Here is a 12,627-nt window from a genome sequence, read left to right on the forward strand (position 1 = left end):
GTAACTTTCCACATTTATTTATTTATTTATACATTTATTTATTTTCACTTGTCCACACACCTCTTGCATTTTGTTTGGTCCCACCATAAGGTGTAACTCTGGGCTCAAAGCTTTGCCCTTTCCACTCTGAGCTTGATTGCTATGTCTGAGGTAAAACACGCCCCCCTCATTACCATACGGACAAAGAAATGTAGAAATAAATAAATGTGAAAATAAATAAATGTGGAAAGAAATACATGTTGACATAAATACATATATAAATAAATGAATGTGGAACTAAATAAATGTACTATAAATGAAAAAATAAATTAATGTGAAACAATACAATTATACATAAATAAGGAAATAAAAGAATAAATATAGCCTACATTTATTTTTGCTTTACATTTTGGTTTACATTTATTAGTATAATTATTTATGCATTTATTTACTTTGTTTAGTTTAGTTTTTTTTTTAATATATATTTCTTTTTATATTATTTATGTGTTTATTTATTTCTTATTTCAGCAACTTTGGCATTCCATACGGTTCCAATCTGCCGAGCAGGAATTGAAGGTAGGCACCACCTACTGGCCACTACTAGTAAAATCCATTTTGCAGTATCAGAAGAAAATCCTTTGAAATCAGCAGTTACATGTATGTTGTTTCACCCAATTAGTCTAAATGATACTTATTGGACTAGATTTCAAACTACCTCCCTCATATAGCCTAATGTAGATTATGTATTCCTTTGTGCCGCACAGTGACATTTATTCCCAGGGGTTTTCGAACTGGGGTCCGGGGACCCCAGGGGGTTGCAGGAGAGTGACAGGAGTCTGCGGATAAGTCTAGAGAAAAACTGTGAAAAAATAAATAAATAATAAGATTAAAATAAATAGACCTAAGTGAATAGATAAATTAGAAATTATTAATAAACATTACATAGTGAGTAAGATATATATGTGTAACTTAATAGAAAATAATTTTACATTTAGAATATACATTTTTCAGTTTAAATTGGATGTTTATAAAAGATGCTTTTTAAATTCACACAGTGATGATCAAATTTGGTGGTCTGTGGCATCTAAAAGAAAACCCCTGATATGGTTATTTTGTGTTTTTATCCAAGTATTATATCTCGTTAGTATAATTGTAATCTTCCTTAATTGTAATGTCATTATTGTTTATTGAACTAAAAAAACAAGGCTTTTCAGTACTTGAAAATTAAATTGGTTAACCTTAAGCTAAAGTCCCTAATTACTTCTCCCACTTAAATAAATGTTACAGTAGACCAAAGAGAAAGCTACTATGATTAAAATATACAAAAGTACATGATTATGATTAATAAAACATTATACTAATGATCAAAAGCAATCATAAGTGCAAAACAAAATATAATTTGGCTTCACAAACTTATTTTTGAAATATGTCACTATATTTGTGAGGTCATTTTATAAAGAAAAAGGTCCTCACAGGTAGTTAAACTTAGTACACAATTTAGTAACTTATAATTACTTAAGCAAAAACAAAACAAAACAAAAACTGATGAAAGGTCAGGGCATTAGTGTAATCTAATTAAGATATGACCCCAAGATCCCGTCCAAGTTCAAGCCCATAAATACCATACCTGCAATTTTAGCATTATGTAAATACTATAAAAGATTTATTAATTTTGTTAATGAGCTTTTATTTTTATATTTTCAGTTTTGTATTTTAATTTAAGTATTTTTGTTATGTGTTTTTGTTTTTTATTATTCTTTTTTAAATATTAGGCTACTATTTAGGTTTTATTATTATTATTAAGTTCAGTTTATTTTTTATTTATTAGCAGTTTGTATTTTTAATGCTACACAAGTGTTACAAGGCAACATTTCTAATTTTAATTTAGCTTTTAATCAAATGTTCATACTTTATTGCAGCTTTATTTCAATGAATGAACAAAAAATGTTTTTAGTTAACATTAATAACTCATAGCTTTGATTTAACTGAGACCCTTCAGTGTCAGTTTTATATAGCCTATCTCTAGACCTGTTCTGAAATGATTTTACTGTAGCTACCAATTGACGACCACCAAAAGCAAAACGAGACAATAGATTTGTGTTTCACTGAACGTGTTTGGCATTGATTTCCGCAGCTGCAGTTCTCAACACAGACAGCAGATGTCGCCGTTTCCTCTCACCGAACAATAAGCAGCATGAGGCCAACATACCGCCTTTATCACTATATATTTACAACAGTGCTCGCCTGCTCACGTTCAGCTGCGCCCATCTAGAGGATAGAACGAACAGAAACAACACCGTTCCCTACCAAAAACCTGGATACCTCACAACGGTGAGTCCTGCGGACTTTTATGTGTATATCTATTTATGTTTTAATCCTGTGAACAAGATAACATCCAGTTATTTTCAGGAGGTAAAATCCCATGTCAGGGATGTAAGCATGGGATCAACAGCAGCCCGCTGCTGGATATAGAGGCGAAGAAAGGACCCTTATCAGCCACTTACTCATGCTAACTGACCTGCTAACTGTAGTCGGAGGGTTCTTACATTCACTGCTCATTCTGTTTGGTAGTCTCACGCTAAAATATGTGTACTCTGGTGGTCTGTGTTTAACAGTTTCAGTCCGTGTCCAGCTAATTTAAAGGCTTGGAAGCTGATTTTGAGCGTTAGCGTTTGGCTTTCCTGCTGCTGATGATTGACGAGGCTCTCGCCGCTCCGGTTGACTGACCGGGCAATTTATATAAGGTTTCTTGTCTTAACGTGTATTTCCCTTTTATGTGACTCTCGCATGGATTGTATCTGTCTGGCTATAGTGCGTCAATGATACAGTGTAGCAAACCGCAGGTTTATAGGCTACATTGTAATAGAACGCTTAATTATATTGTAGCATTATAGGTGTGAAGGAGGACAGGGACTCGCCCTCGCTTTCCTCTCATGTCAGTGGTCAAGTGCATATAGGGTTTATCAATTTATTAACAACAGTTATGCAATTAATCACTGAACTGTAAATGAAAAGCTAGCATTCTAATGTTAGTCAATACACAACTAGACACTATTCTCAGATTATGAACTTAGGTCATGTAATGCATGTAAACACATACTTTCTCTATTATTATGAGGCCACCATCAAAACTGCATGTATTCATTAATGAATGAGCATAAGTTTATATGTATATGAAGTTTGTGTCATGCACACTGCTGGACACTGATGCCACTCCTATATGTGTCATGTCAAATACCCATTAAAACTGTTGGGTTTTGGAGCTAACCGGTTACCTTAGTACATTTTTGTAAGAGACTTTAACTTTTTACATGCTTGTTCAAACATGTTGAGCATATTCCACAACCCTCATGAAATTCAAGCTAGTATTCTGTGCTATAAAGAGACTGATGCTGATGCAAATGAAAATGAGAATAACTCGTTGGACTAATGCATTGAGAGAAGTCTGACGTCTTTAAGTGCTTCCAGGCTCAGGCAATGTCTTTATCTTGGTTTTGATTACCAGGTCCACTTATATTCATAATGCATTTTTAATCAGTATTATCATAATAAATATTACTGTTTTTTTGTTTATACTAGCTAGGGTTTACTACTAGTATATGTTGCATTTATATATTATTGTTGAACTCAAATTATAAATAGTAGTACAATTAGTAGAGTAGGTACTATCATTGAGTATTGCATTAAGCCTGCATCAAACCTTTTATGGGGAAGAATTGCCCGAATTGCCTTCCTGTATTATAGGGAAGAATTTGGCCCCTTGTTAATGGAACTTGTTTGGATGATGAAGTCTCCTGCTGGTGGGAAAATAGGAATGTTAGAGGCCCGTGGCTTTGATAGCACCTCCCCAATTCCTTAAACCCTGTTTGTTTCACATCCTTTTCACATCCTTTTAGTGAAATAATGATACGTGTCTTCCTTACACTAAAACTTGTCAATTTTGCTTTTCCAGTGAATATTATCATGTCACATTATGGTACAGCAGTTTCTTGAATGAAGGCCAGTCAGTGATTTCAACTACATACATTACCTTTTCACAAAGTAATTGCATATTGTAATGCAGGATATTCAGTTGCTGTTTAGTTGGATATTATGACATGACTAGAATCTAAAATATTCTCATTGTGCAAAGAAACATGACAAATGATACAATTATTGATGCTATATTTTTCTTTCTCCAGGGAGCCATAATTAATCCATTCTGGATGTACAGAAGCCTCTCTGTATGGAAAAATCTCTCACTTCTAAAAACATTGGTGCTTCTGTAGTGGAACCTAGACTACTTTTGGGGACAATATGTTCAACTTGATCAAAAAAGACAAGGAGAAGGATGGAGTTAGGAAGGAGAAAAAGGACAAGAGAGACCGGAGGGAACGGATGTCTGCAGCTGAGCTCCGAAGCCTCGATGAGATGAGCATGAGGCGGGGCTTCTTCAACCTCAACCGGAGCTCCAAGCGTGACTCCAAGAACAAGTTGGAGATCTCCAACCCTATCCCTATTAAAGTTGCCAGCAGCACTGAGCTCAACCTGACTGACATTGAGTCGGATGGCCTCAGTAACCGCAGCAGCATGGTCCTGGATGCAGATCAGCTCAGCGCGGCCAGTTCCAGTGATGATCTGAAGGGCGATTACGGTCAAGATGGCCATCGGAGCTCTGTCAAGGAGCGGGCAGCTAGGTTTGGCTCCCTCGCCATGCAAAACTCACAAATGGGTTCCATCATGAAGCGCTTCTCCTTTTCTCAGCGGAATAAAGATGAAAGTCCGTCCGAAGGCTCCACACCTTCTGGGCAGAACTCTGCTGCCCCATCGCCGCAGGTAGAAACCAAGATCTTTGACCCCCAACGTAAGCCAAGTCTTCAACATCAGCAGCAGCCTCCTGCTGGGAAAAAGGTGCAGATTCCTGAGGTTGTGGACAAGACGTTTCCTGCGGACCTCCGCTTGCCTGCTGTCGTGCCGCCGCAGACGCCCGAAGTTCGGGAGCTGGTTCTCCAGAGGCGTAACACTGGAGATTTCGGCTTCTCTCTGCGGCGCACCACCATGTTGGACCACGGCACGGATGGAACGGTATATCGCAGAGTAGTCCATTTTGCGGAGCCAGGTGCCGGCACCAAGGACCTGGCTCTTGGTTTGGTTCCCGGAGACAGGCTGGTGGAGATCAACGGGCGAAATGTGGAGAACAAGAACAGGGATGAGATCGTGGAGATGATTCGGCAGTCAGGCGACACGGTTCGGCTTAAAGTTCAGCCCATTCTGGAGTTAAGCGAGCTGAGCCGATGCTGGCTGAGGAACACCGAAGGGCTGCGGCGGGAAGCATTTGACGTAAGTCCATACTTTGTCTCTCTTCTCTTCTCTCGTTCATGATCACAGGCTTTCCAGGCAACTCCCCACAAGCCTGCCCAGCTCTTACACATGTAGAGCCAATTGGCTCTTCTCGAGAGTACAAGCACATCATTTAAGATGAACATGTTCTTGTGCAACAGGAAGCGGATTCCTTTCCAGGATGAACATCTGTCACAATGTGTCTAACAGAATCTTTTCTTCCTCCAGCTTTCCACAAGTGATGACTTTAATGACAGGCTTTGAAATTGTTTTGTTTGTGTTTTTCTTCACAGTTTGCTGTGCAATAGTTGGACACAGTGCGACAGTAAATTCAGAATTTTCCCCATTACAGTTTGCAGTTTAGTTTTGGTATGCAACTATAAATTGCACTTACTGTTAGTAAAAGAGAAAGAGGCTGGTCAGGGACTCTTTCTTGTGTGAGATGGGTGTGATGAATGGATGAAAAATCTCTTTCGTGTTTTTCCTTGACAGAAGGAAACCTTTGAAACTTATCAGTTAGCCTATGTCCTTGTTGGATTACAGATAAGAATGGCACTTTTGCGTAAATGCTTTATTTTTTTAGGATGGGCGGAGGTTGTGTCTTCATTAACTAGCATGTGTGCCGCTACTGGTCTGGATTCAATCTAGTGCTGTCGTGCCAAGTTGCATATGTTGATGCTCAACATCACAAATCACAAAGCTTCTTCCTACAGTTACTGCTTGTGGGTGTTACGTAAGACTTCTTGAACTACACTCATTGGATTCCTAGAATTTAGCAATGTTGTTTACTTGCTTGGAAAACAGTACATTCAGTTAAATGAATGTTAACTTAAGTTTGCTATGTAATGTGCAGTGAGGAGCCCTAAGTAATTTGTAAAAAGGTATTCTGAAGCTGAATGATGAGCCATCTGTGAAACTTTAGAGTGCACAACAGAGAGGTGTGACATGCAATTGAGTTTTGAAACAGTGAATCAGAGGGTTTGAATCATTAAAAGGTGTTTGTGTAGGAAAAAAGGTGTTGGCTGTTTAATAATTATTCCCTTCAGTTTGCTGCTTGCTGACAATTATTAATTTAAATGGTCCCTTTACAACTACTAAACTTTTCATTAGCCTAAAACAGGGTTTCCCAAATGGAGGTTCACGATCCTCGAGAGGTTCAATAGTAAACTGCTGTGGGTTTGCGAGATTGTGCTAAAAATGCAGAGCTCAGTTAAACTGATTAAAAATGAAATGATTCAATTAATTATAAAATTAAATTATTCGTTTTTTAAAGTACATGAAAAAATGTGATATTGCTTGCGTTTATTAAAAGGTTAGCATTACAATTTGTAGGTGATGTTAGCCCTTTTCTCACATAACACTCGCTAAACCCGTTTTCCAGTAAACAGAGCTGCTATTTACACATGTAACAGCTTTTTTTCTCCTTATCTGTATTTCTACCATTCAGACAGCTGTTAACACATTACTCATTTGTTTCAGCGTCTGCCCAATTTGATGACATTTCTTTTACAACCACATAATCAAACATTTTAATGTAAACTAAATGGTGTGCAAAGTAACTGCGCCAGTTCCTTCAGAACTTTGTGATTGTTTCAAACTTTTTGACAGCAGACTTCATATGTCAGAGCATTCTAACACACACATGCTCACACTGCTATTCTTACAGCTAAGAATAGCAATTATGGTTAAATCAAAACACCACCTCTAAATGGAAGAATTGTGTTGTATTTACAGAAAAAGCTGCATGGTTTGGTAGCTGTATGGAGAAAAAGTTATGCATCCCAGGCAGGCTTAGACTTTTGTAATGTATTAGTCACCGGAACATTTGGGTTGAGGAATATAGTGTTAAAATCAGTTCTAAGTGTTTTTGTACTTGTTGAAACAGACCCTGGTTTCTTTGTAGTCAGCCTTGGCCTAGAGCAGGTGAAGAGCAGCTGTACTCCTGCAGGCCGAATGGACCTACATATGCCTGACAGCACGAAGACCGAACACTCGCTCATCTTTCTCATCTTCTTCATCATTACTACATTTACATGATGGTAAATGATCTGTATAGCCTAGAGTAAGAAAAGCTGCCTCTTGGCTTCAGCATTTGTGTCTACAATAAATCTTAACTCGAGCACTAACATCAGGCTAATGGTACTGTACTGCTGTAATGGGCTTAGAAAAATAAAGCGATCATCAGCCCTGCCTGTTTATGCAACCACATGTTTGTGAAGGACTCCCTAATGGTTTTTCCTATGGAATAGTTTTAACTTTGTGGCAGCATCATAAATTAAGCACTTTCAGGAAATCTAAGATTTGTTTAGCTTAAAGGTTTGAGTGATTTTTGCCCATTTGGTGACAGACCATCTCGTAACAATTAGAACGGTTCATCATGTGCTTCTGCAAATTTGGCAGTCACCTCCATCTCATACCAGAGTGGTTCTGCTGTGCTATTTTGGGTTTTACCAACAAACAAAGAGGGGCTTAGTTTGCTGCATAGTTCTTAGTCAGCCTCCCGTTGTATTCATTATGGTTCATTATCTGGCCTCAGGTCAGTGGGGGTTTTCTCTGCAGCTTGTGTCACCCTGACTCTTGCCCCCTCTGTCTATCGCTCTCTCTCGGACGGCGATCATAATCTGTTCTGTCTTTTGGCAAGCTGTGCTACAGGCATTGTCTGGAACATCTAATATGTCCTCTGAGAGTATTCATTTTGGGCTTCTTTTGTTGTGGAGGAGTTTTAAAATAAAGATGGGCAGGAAGTACTCTAGTACGTGGAAGTGACAGCAGTGATTGTTTATTAAAACTCAATATTTGAACTAGTGATAGACTGATATATCGGCCAATCAGTTTATTCAGGCAATATTTGGACATTTTGAGATTATCGGCCGATTACCATGTCCACTTTGCAGAATAACAAAAGTGTTCTTCTATTCACTTTATCACTGCCAAATTCTAAAGTTATTGTCAATGGATAGTATTTCTGTTTTCAAATATCTATTGATTTAAAAAAAAAAAAAAAATTTAGGGGTGTAATAATACCCTCATGTCACAATTCGATACATATAACGATTCGATATTATTGCGATACTCCAAGACATATGGTAAAAGGTTAACAAAAAATACTGTTGATTAAAATGTTAAATTTGGTATTACATTGGGGGTGGAAATGAAATGGCTTGGACTTGGTGCTGGAAACCCAATGCACAAGGCAATGGTGACACCAGAATAAAAATATTCAAGATTCTAAATACAAAATGATTTTAAATGAATATGCTTGCTCTCTGTAACTGACTAGATATATTTAAAATAATTTAGATTGTCACTACAGATTGTCACTATCCACGATACATACACAGCATTTTTGTATTGCGATATATTGTTACAGCCCTATTTTTTTTTTTTTTATGAACTGAATAAATGTTTACAATCATCATTTACTTCGTTAATCTTTGGAATGCAAATTAAGATATTTTTAATGAAATTTCTGTCCCTCAATTAAAAGTCCAGGTAACCAAAACATTTGACGTTTCAAGACATTCATAAAGAAATCCATGCGAATCGAGTGGTTTAATCTAGCCTTCTGAAGAGACACAATCTCTATATGGACTGGACTTTTGTGTCCATCTTGTGGGATTATTGAATTGTATAATGTGTATAAAAATATATTGACCACCCTAGCTTTCCATATCACCGCTGGCCTTTAAGAAATCCATAACTGTCATACACTAATTTGCATTTGACTTTTCAAATGCAAAGCAATATTCAACATGCTTAAAATCAGTAACCACTATATGCAAAAGTGCCATAAAGGTGCCTCAATTTTAATTTTGTGATTTTTAAGTTGTCAATTCTAGTGATGCCTTGCAGTGTGATTTGTCAGACAGCAATTTGCATCAATGTAGAGTAAATGACTGGGGAACACGGCTAGACGGAGCACAAGTGAATGGAACAAGGGTGTCTTAAAACATGTTTCCTAAAGTTTATCTATTTTTGAATGCATCCCTATTATAAAAGTAATCATGGAACAGAATATTTGACAAACAGGAAGTGAAGAGCTGGACCTTTGTTCTGGTGTGAATGTGGTCCCGGGCAGTCGTGTTTTGTAGCACGTGTCTGTGTTTGCCTGTGTGATGTCTGGAGTGCTGTACTGATTTGTGGGCCTCACTGAGCAGCGGGAGCCATTCTCGGTCCTATTGTCTCAGAAAACAAATAGCAACAGCTTTATCATTAATCCAAATAAAGAAGAGCTGTAAAACGATCATGTCCCAGTGCAAACAAAAGCCAAGTGGAGGGAGTTCATGACAGTCTCCTCCAGCAGGCATATTTTATGAAGTCAGGCACAGCTGGACCCTGCTGTCGTCTTGATTGACCTTTTACTTTCTATGTCTTACGGCTCAGTTTTGCTGTTTTTGAGTCTTAGATTTAGCTATGTTTTTCAGGACAAAGTCTGCTGACCTAGGTACTGCTTTCATAGTGAAAATTAGATTTGTACTGAAGAAATAAATTGCTAAATTTGTTGCTAGGGTGCTGCTGACCCAAGTCAAAAGTCCATTCCTAAGTCTCAATGATATTTATATAGATGACATGACTTTGTCGCCATGGGTTTAAGTATACAGCATTTTTTCCCATTTTATAATGGACTTTTTTTTTATTCTTGCTTGGTAATTTGATTACTAATTATATACGCATGTTATGGAAATATTTTTGACATCCTTTTGTATGGAGTTTGGCAGAATAGGAACTTCGCAAATAGGAACTTCCCCTTCATTGCAGGAATGTCTTTGGAGTGGCTGAAGAATGGTATGTTATTCCCGCTGTTCCCTATTCCTTAGAAGAGAGCACAGCAAACATACAGGAAGTCCTCTATTCTTCTAGGCATTGACCAGTGTAGTCAGGATGTCCTGAGATGGCCGTGAGGAAGCCAGAATAGAGACAGTACTACAGACCCTGCTGAAACAAACAGGTAAAACTGTCTATTTTCAGCACACAGGCAGCTCTCTGTCTAGTCCGATTGTCTCAGCCAAGACAAAACTAGGCCTGAAAGCTAATTTTTCTGGTTATTGAGTCTTGGACATCGAAGTCCAGCACAGGGTGTGTCTTAGTCAGCTCTCTAGTTGAGTAGCTAGTGCACTTCCTAAGGAGTCAGACATTTTTTAGGGCTGTCCCACTGTAAACAACAAAACTATAGGGAGTGAAATAAGGCAACATCTTTTATTTGCTATTAAGTGAGTATCATTGATATATTTAGAAATCTGTACAGTTAAACTCAATTGACACCATTTGTGGCATAATGTTAACAACAACCAGTGGCGTAGGAACCGGAACTCAATATTGGAAAATGCTGCATGTGTCCCACCCAAAAATTAGCCTATACCACAGGGACAAAAACTGTACATTTGGAACTTTTATTTTGAAAGCACGACGAAGAAGATATCTGGTTTTGCCAGCAAGTCAAACCCAGAGTGGTAGGTCAAACCTGTTTCATGCTATGTTTGAATAATCACCATTCGCCAATCACCAGCTTCATATTCTTCACTTTTCACCTATAGTCGGTGCATCTGATTGGTAGAGAGAAGTTAACATTACTCTAGGAACATACAAATATGTTACAGGTGCGCACCAGCTTTGAACTGGAATAAAACTCGACTTTGTATGAGGTAAATTAGTCTCAGTCGAGCGGTTGAAATTAGCAAGCTTTTTAAAATTGAATTATGGATACAAGGCATATGACGATTAAATCAACAATGGCATTTAGAATGGCACGTGTGTTATGCTTTGCGAGAGGTGCTAACTAACGTTACGTTAACGTTAGATAGCTAGCCACATAGCTATAGATATAGCTGACAATCGATTTCTCTGTGTTAACCTTAGCAAAAGTAAAATGTTCTGTCATCTCATTTCAGAATAATGCCACCCCACAAAAGGGTTCTAGTTCCTAATACATGCATTAAATGAGCACTTGCAGAATGCTGTTTTCCCGTTACATTATCACATGAGCAAAAGTATAACTTTTTGGGTAGGATTCCAATGCAAAATACATTTGCATTATTTATCTAATCTGACAATGTTATTTTTGTTATTATTTATTTATTATTGTTAGCTCCTTGTTACTTATTATATCATATACCTACCTTAGAGACCCTGCCTGTTTCCAAAGCCGTATTTGACTGTTGTATTTTTTTATTTTTTTGGGTTACAAATCAAATATTTGCCTTGTAAAGTGCCACTCTCCTTTCTGCCCACAATTAAAGGGGGGCTTGTACACCTTTTATTTTTCCCAACTCCAATATTTGACTAATAATAAACAGATTGGATGATTGTTTATTTATTTGCTGTTTGTGATTCTATACGTGTTGTACCACGTCACCATACTGTATGTTACTATTATGGTGGTGGGATGGACGTTGATGTCAAAGTCATTCCTACGCCCCTGACAACAAAATGTCCACTTGTCCCTACTTTTATTTAAAAAAAGCACAAATTTGTTAGAACCTACAATGGAAGTGAATGGGGCCAATTTGCATATTTAGTTTCAATAATATAGCCACAAGATGTAAATGATATTAGTGTTATTATGATATTCGTATATCAGTGTTATTTTAATATTTTATATGCTGTTAAGTATTTATTCATATTTTAAGTTTACAGTTATTTTTATAATTTCAGTTTATTTTCATTTTACTTTGTCTATTTGTCATTTATAATTGTTTGCTTTTTATATGTTTTTTATTTCAATTTACCTTTAATTTTATTTCAATATTAGTAATGTTATCATTTCAACGTAACTATTTTAGTTAGTAGCCAAGGAAACGCTTCATATTTTCATTACATTTTAATTTAATAATATTTATTTTATTATATGCATACCGGTAATATATATTTTTTAATAAAACAATAAAATGATATGCCTCAAATTTCAGTTTCTAAATCCTCCATAAATGGGCCCATGCATTTGCTTCACAGTAACCTTGACACAAGGGAGGAGTCAAAATATTTTTTGGTGGTATTAACATTTTCAATAAAATGTGTTTTGAGGTAAATAGGTCTCCCATTAGTACAGGTATTTCAGCGTCTTCAGCACTAAAGGCTCTTGTTGACTCTGCTGCAGTGAAGTGACTGGAGGCATCATCATGGGTGGCTGTTGCCTGACTGACCTCCAGCAAGGTTGCACTTCATGACACTGTCTGCAGAAGAGTTACAGCTGTGCACCAGATGCCCCCAGACCTGCATACACACTGCAGACATTCTGACACCCAGCCTCAATGTGCCATCACGCTGTTTTACAGGCAATGTGAAAGCATGACTTTGCAGTTAACAAACCTCAGAGGTCCATCATTACCAGTA

At 37.3% G+C, this 12,627-nt stretch overlaps 1 protein-coding gene across 5 annotated transcripts in view; it reads left to right on the forward strand.

Annotated features, from left to right (window-relative positions):
* Positions 1 to 2,195: 2,195 nt before the first annotated feature.
* Positions 2,196 to 12,627, forward strand: part of myo18ab (myosin XVIIIA b) — a 106,542-nt gene continuing 96,110 nt past the window's right edge. For all 5 annotated transcript variants that reach the window (XM_079885566.1, XM_079885570.1, XM_079885568.1 and 2 more), the window contains exons 1-2: positions 2,196 to 2,310; positions 4,161 to 5,298. In XM_079885566.1, coding sequence (XP_079741692.1) covers positions 4,276 to 5,298 — 1,023 coding nt within the window. In that variant the 5' untranslated portion in view covers positions 2,196 to 2,310; positions 4,161 to 4,275. The remainder of the gene's footprint in view (positions 2,311 to 4,160; positions 5,299 to 12,627) is intronic.

This window comes from Squalius cephalus (genome assembly GCF_949319135.1).
Source record: "Squalius cephalus genome assembly, chromosome: 11".
Lineage (NCBI taxonomy): Eukaryota > Metazoa > Chordata > Actinopteri > Cypriniformes > Leuciscidae > Squalius > Squalius cephalus.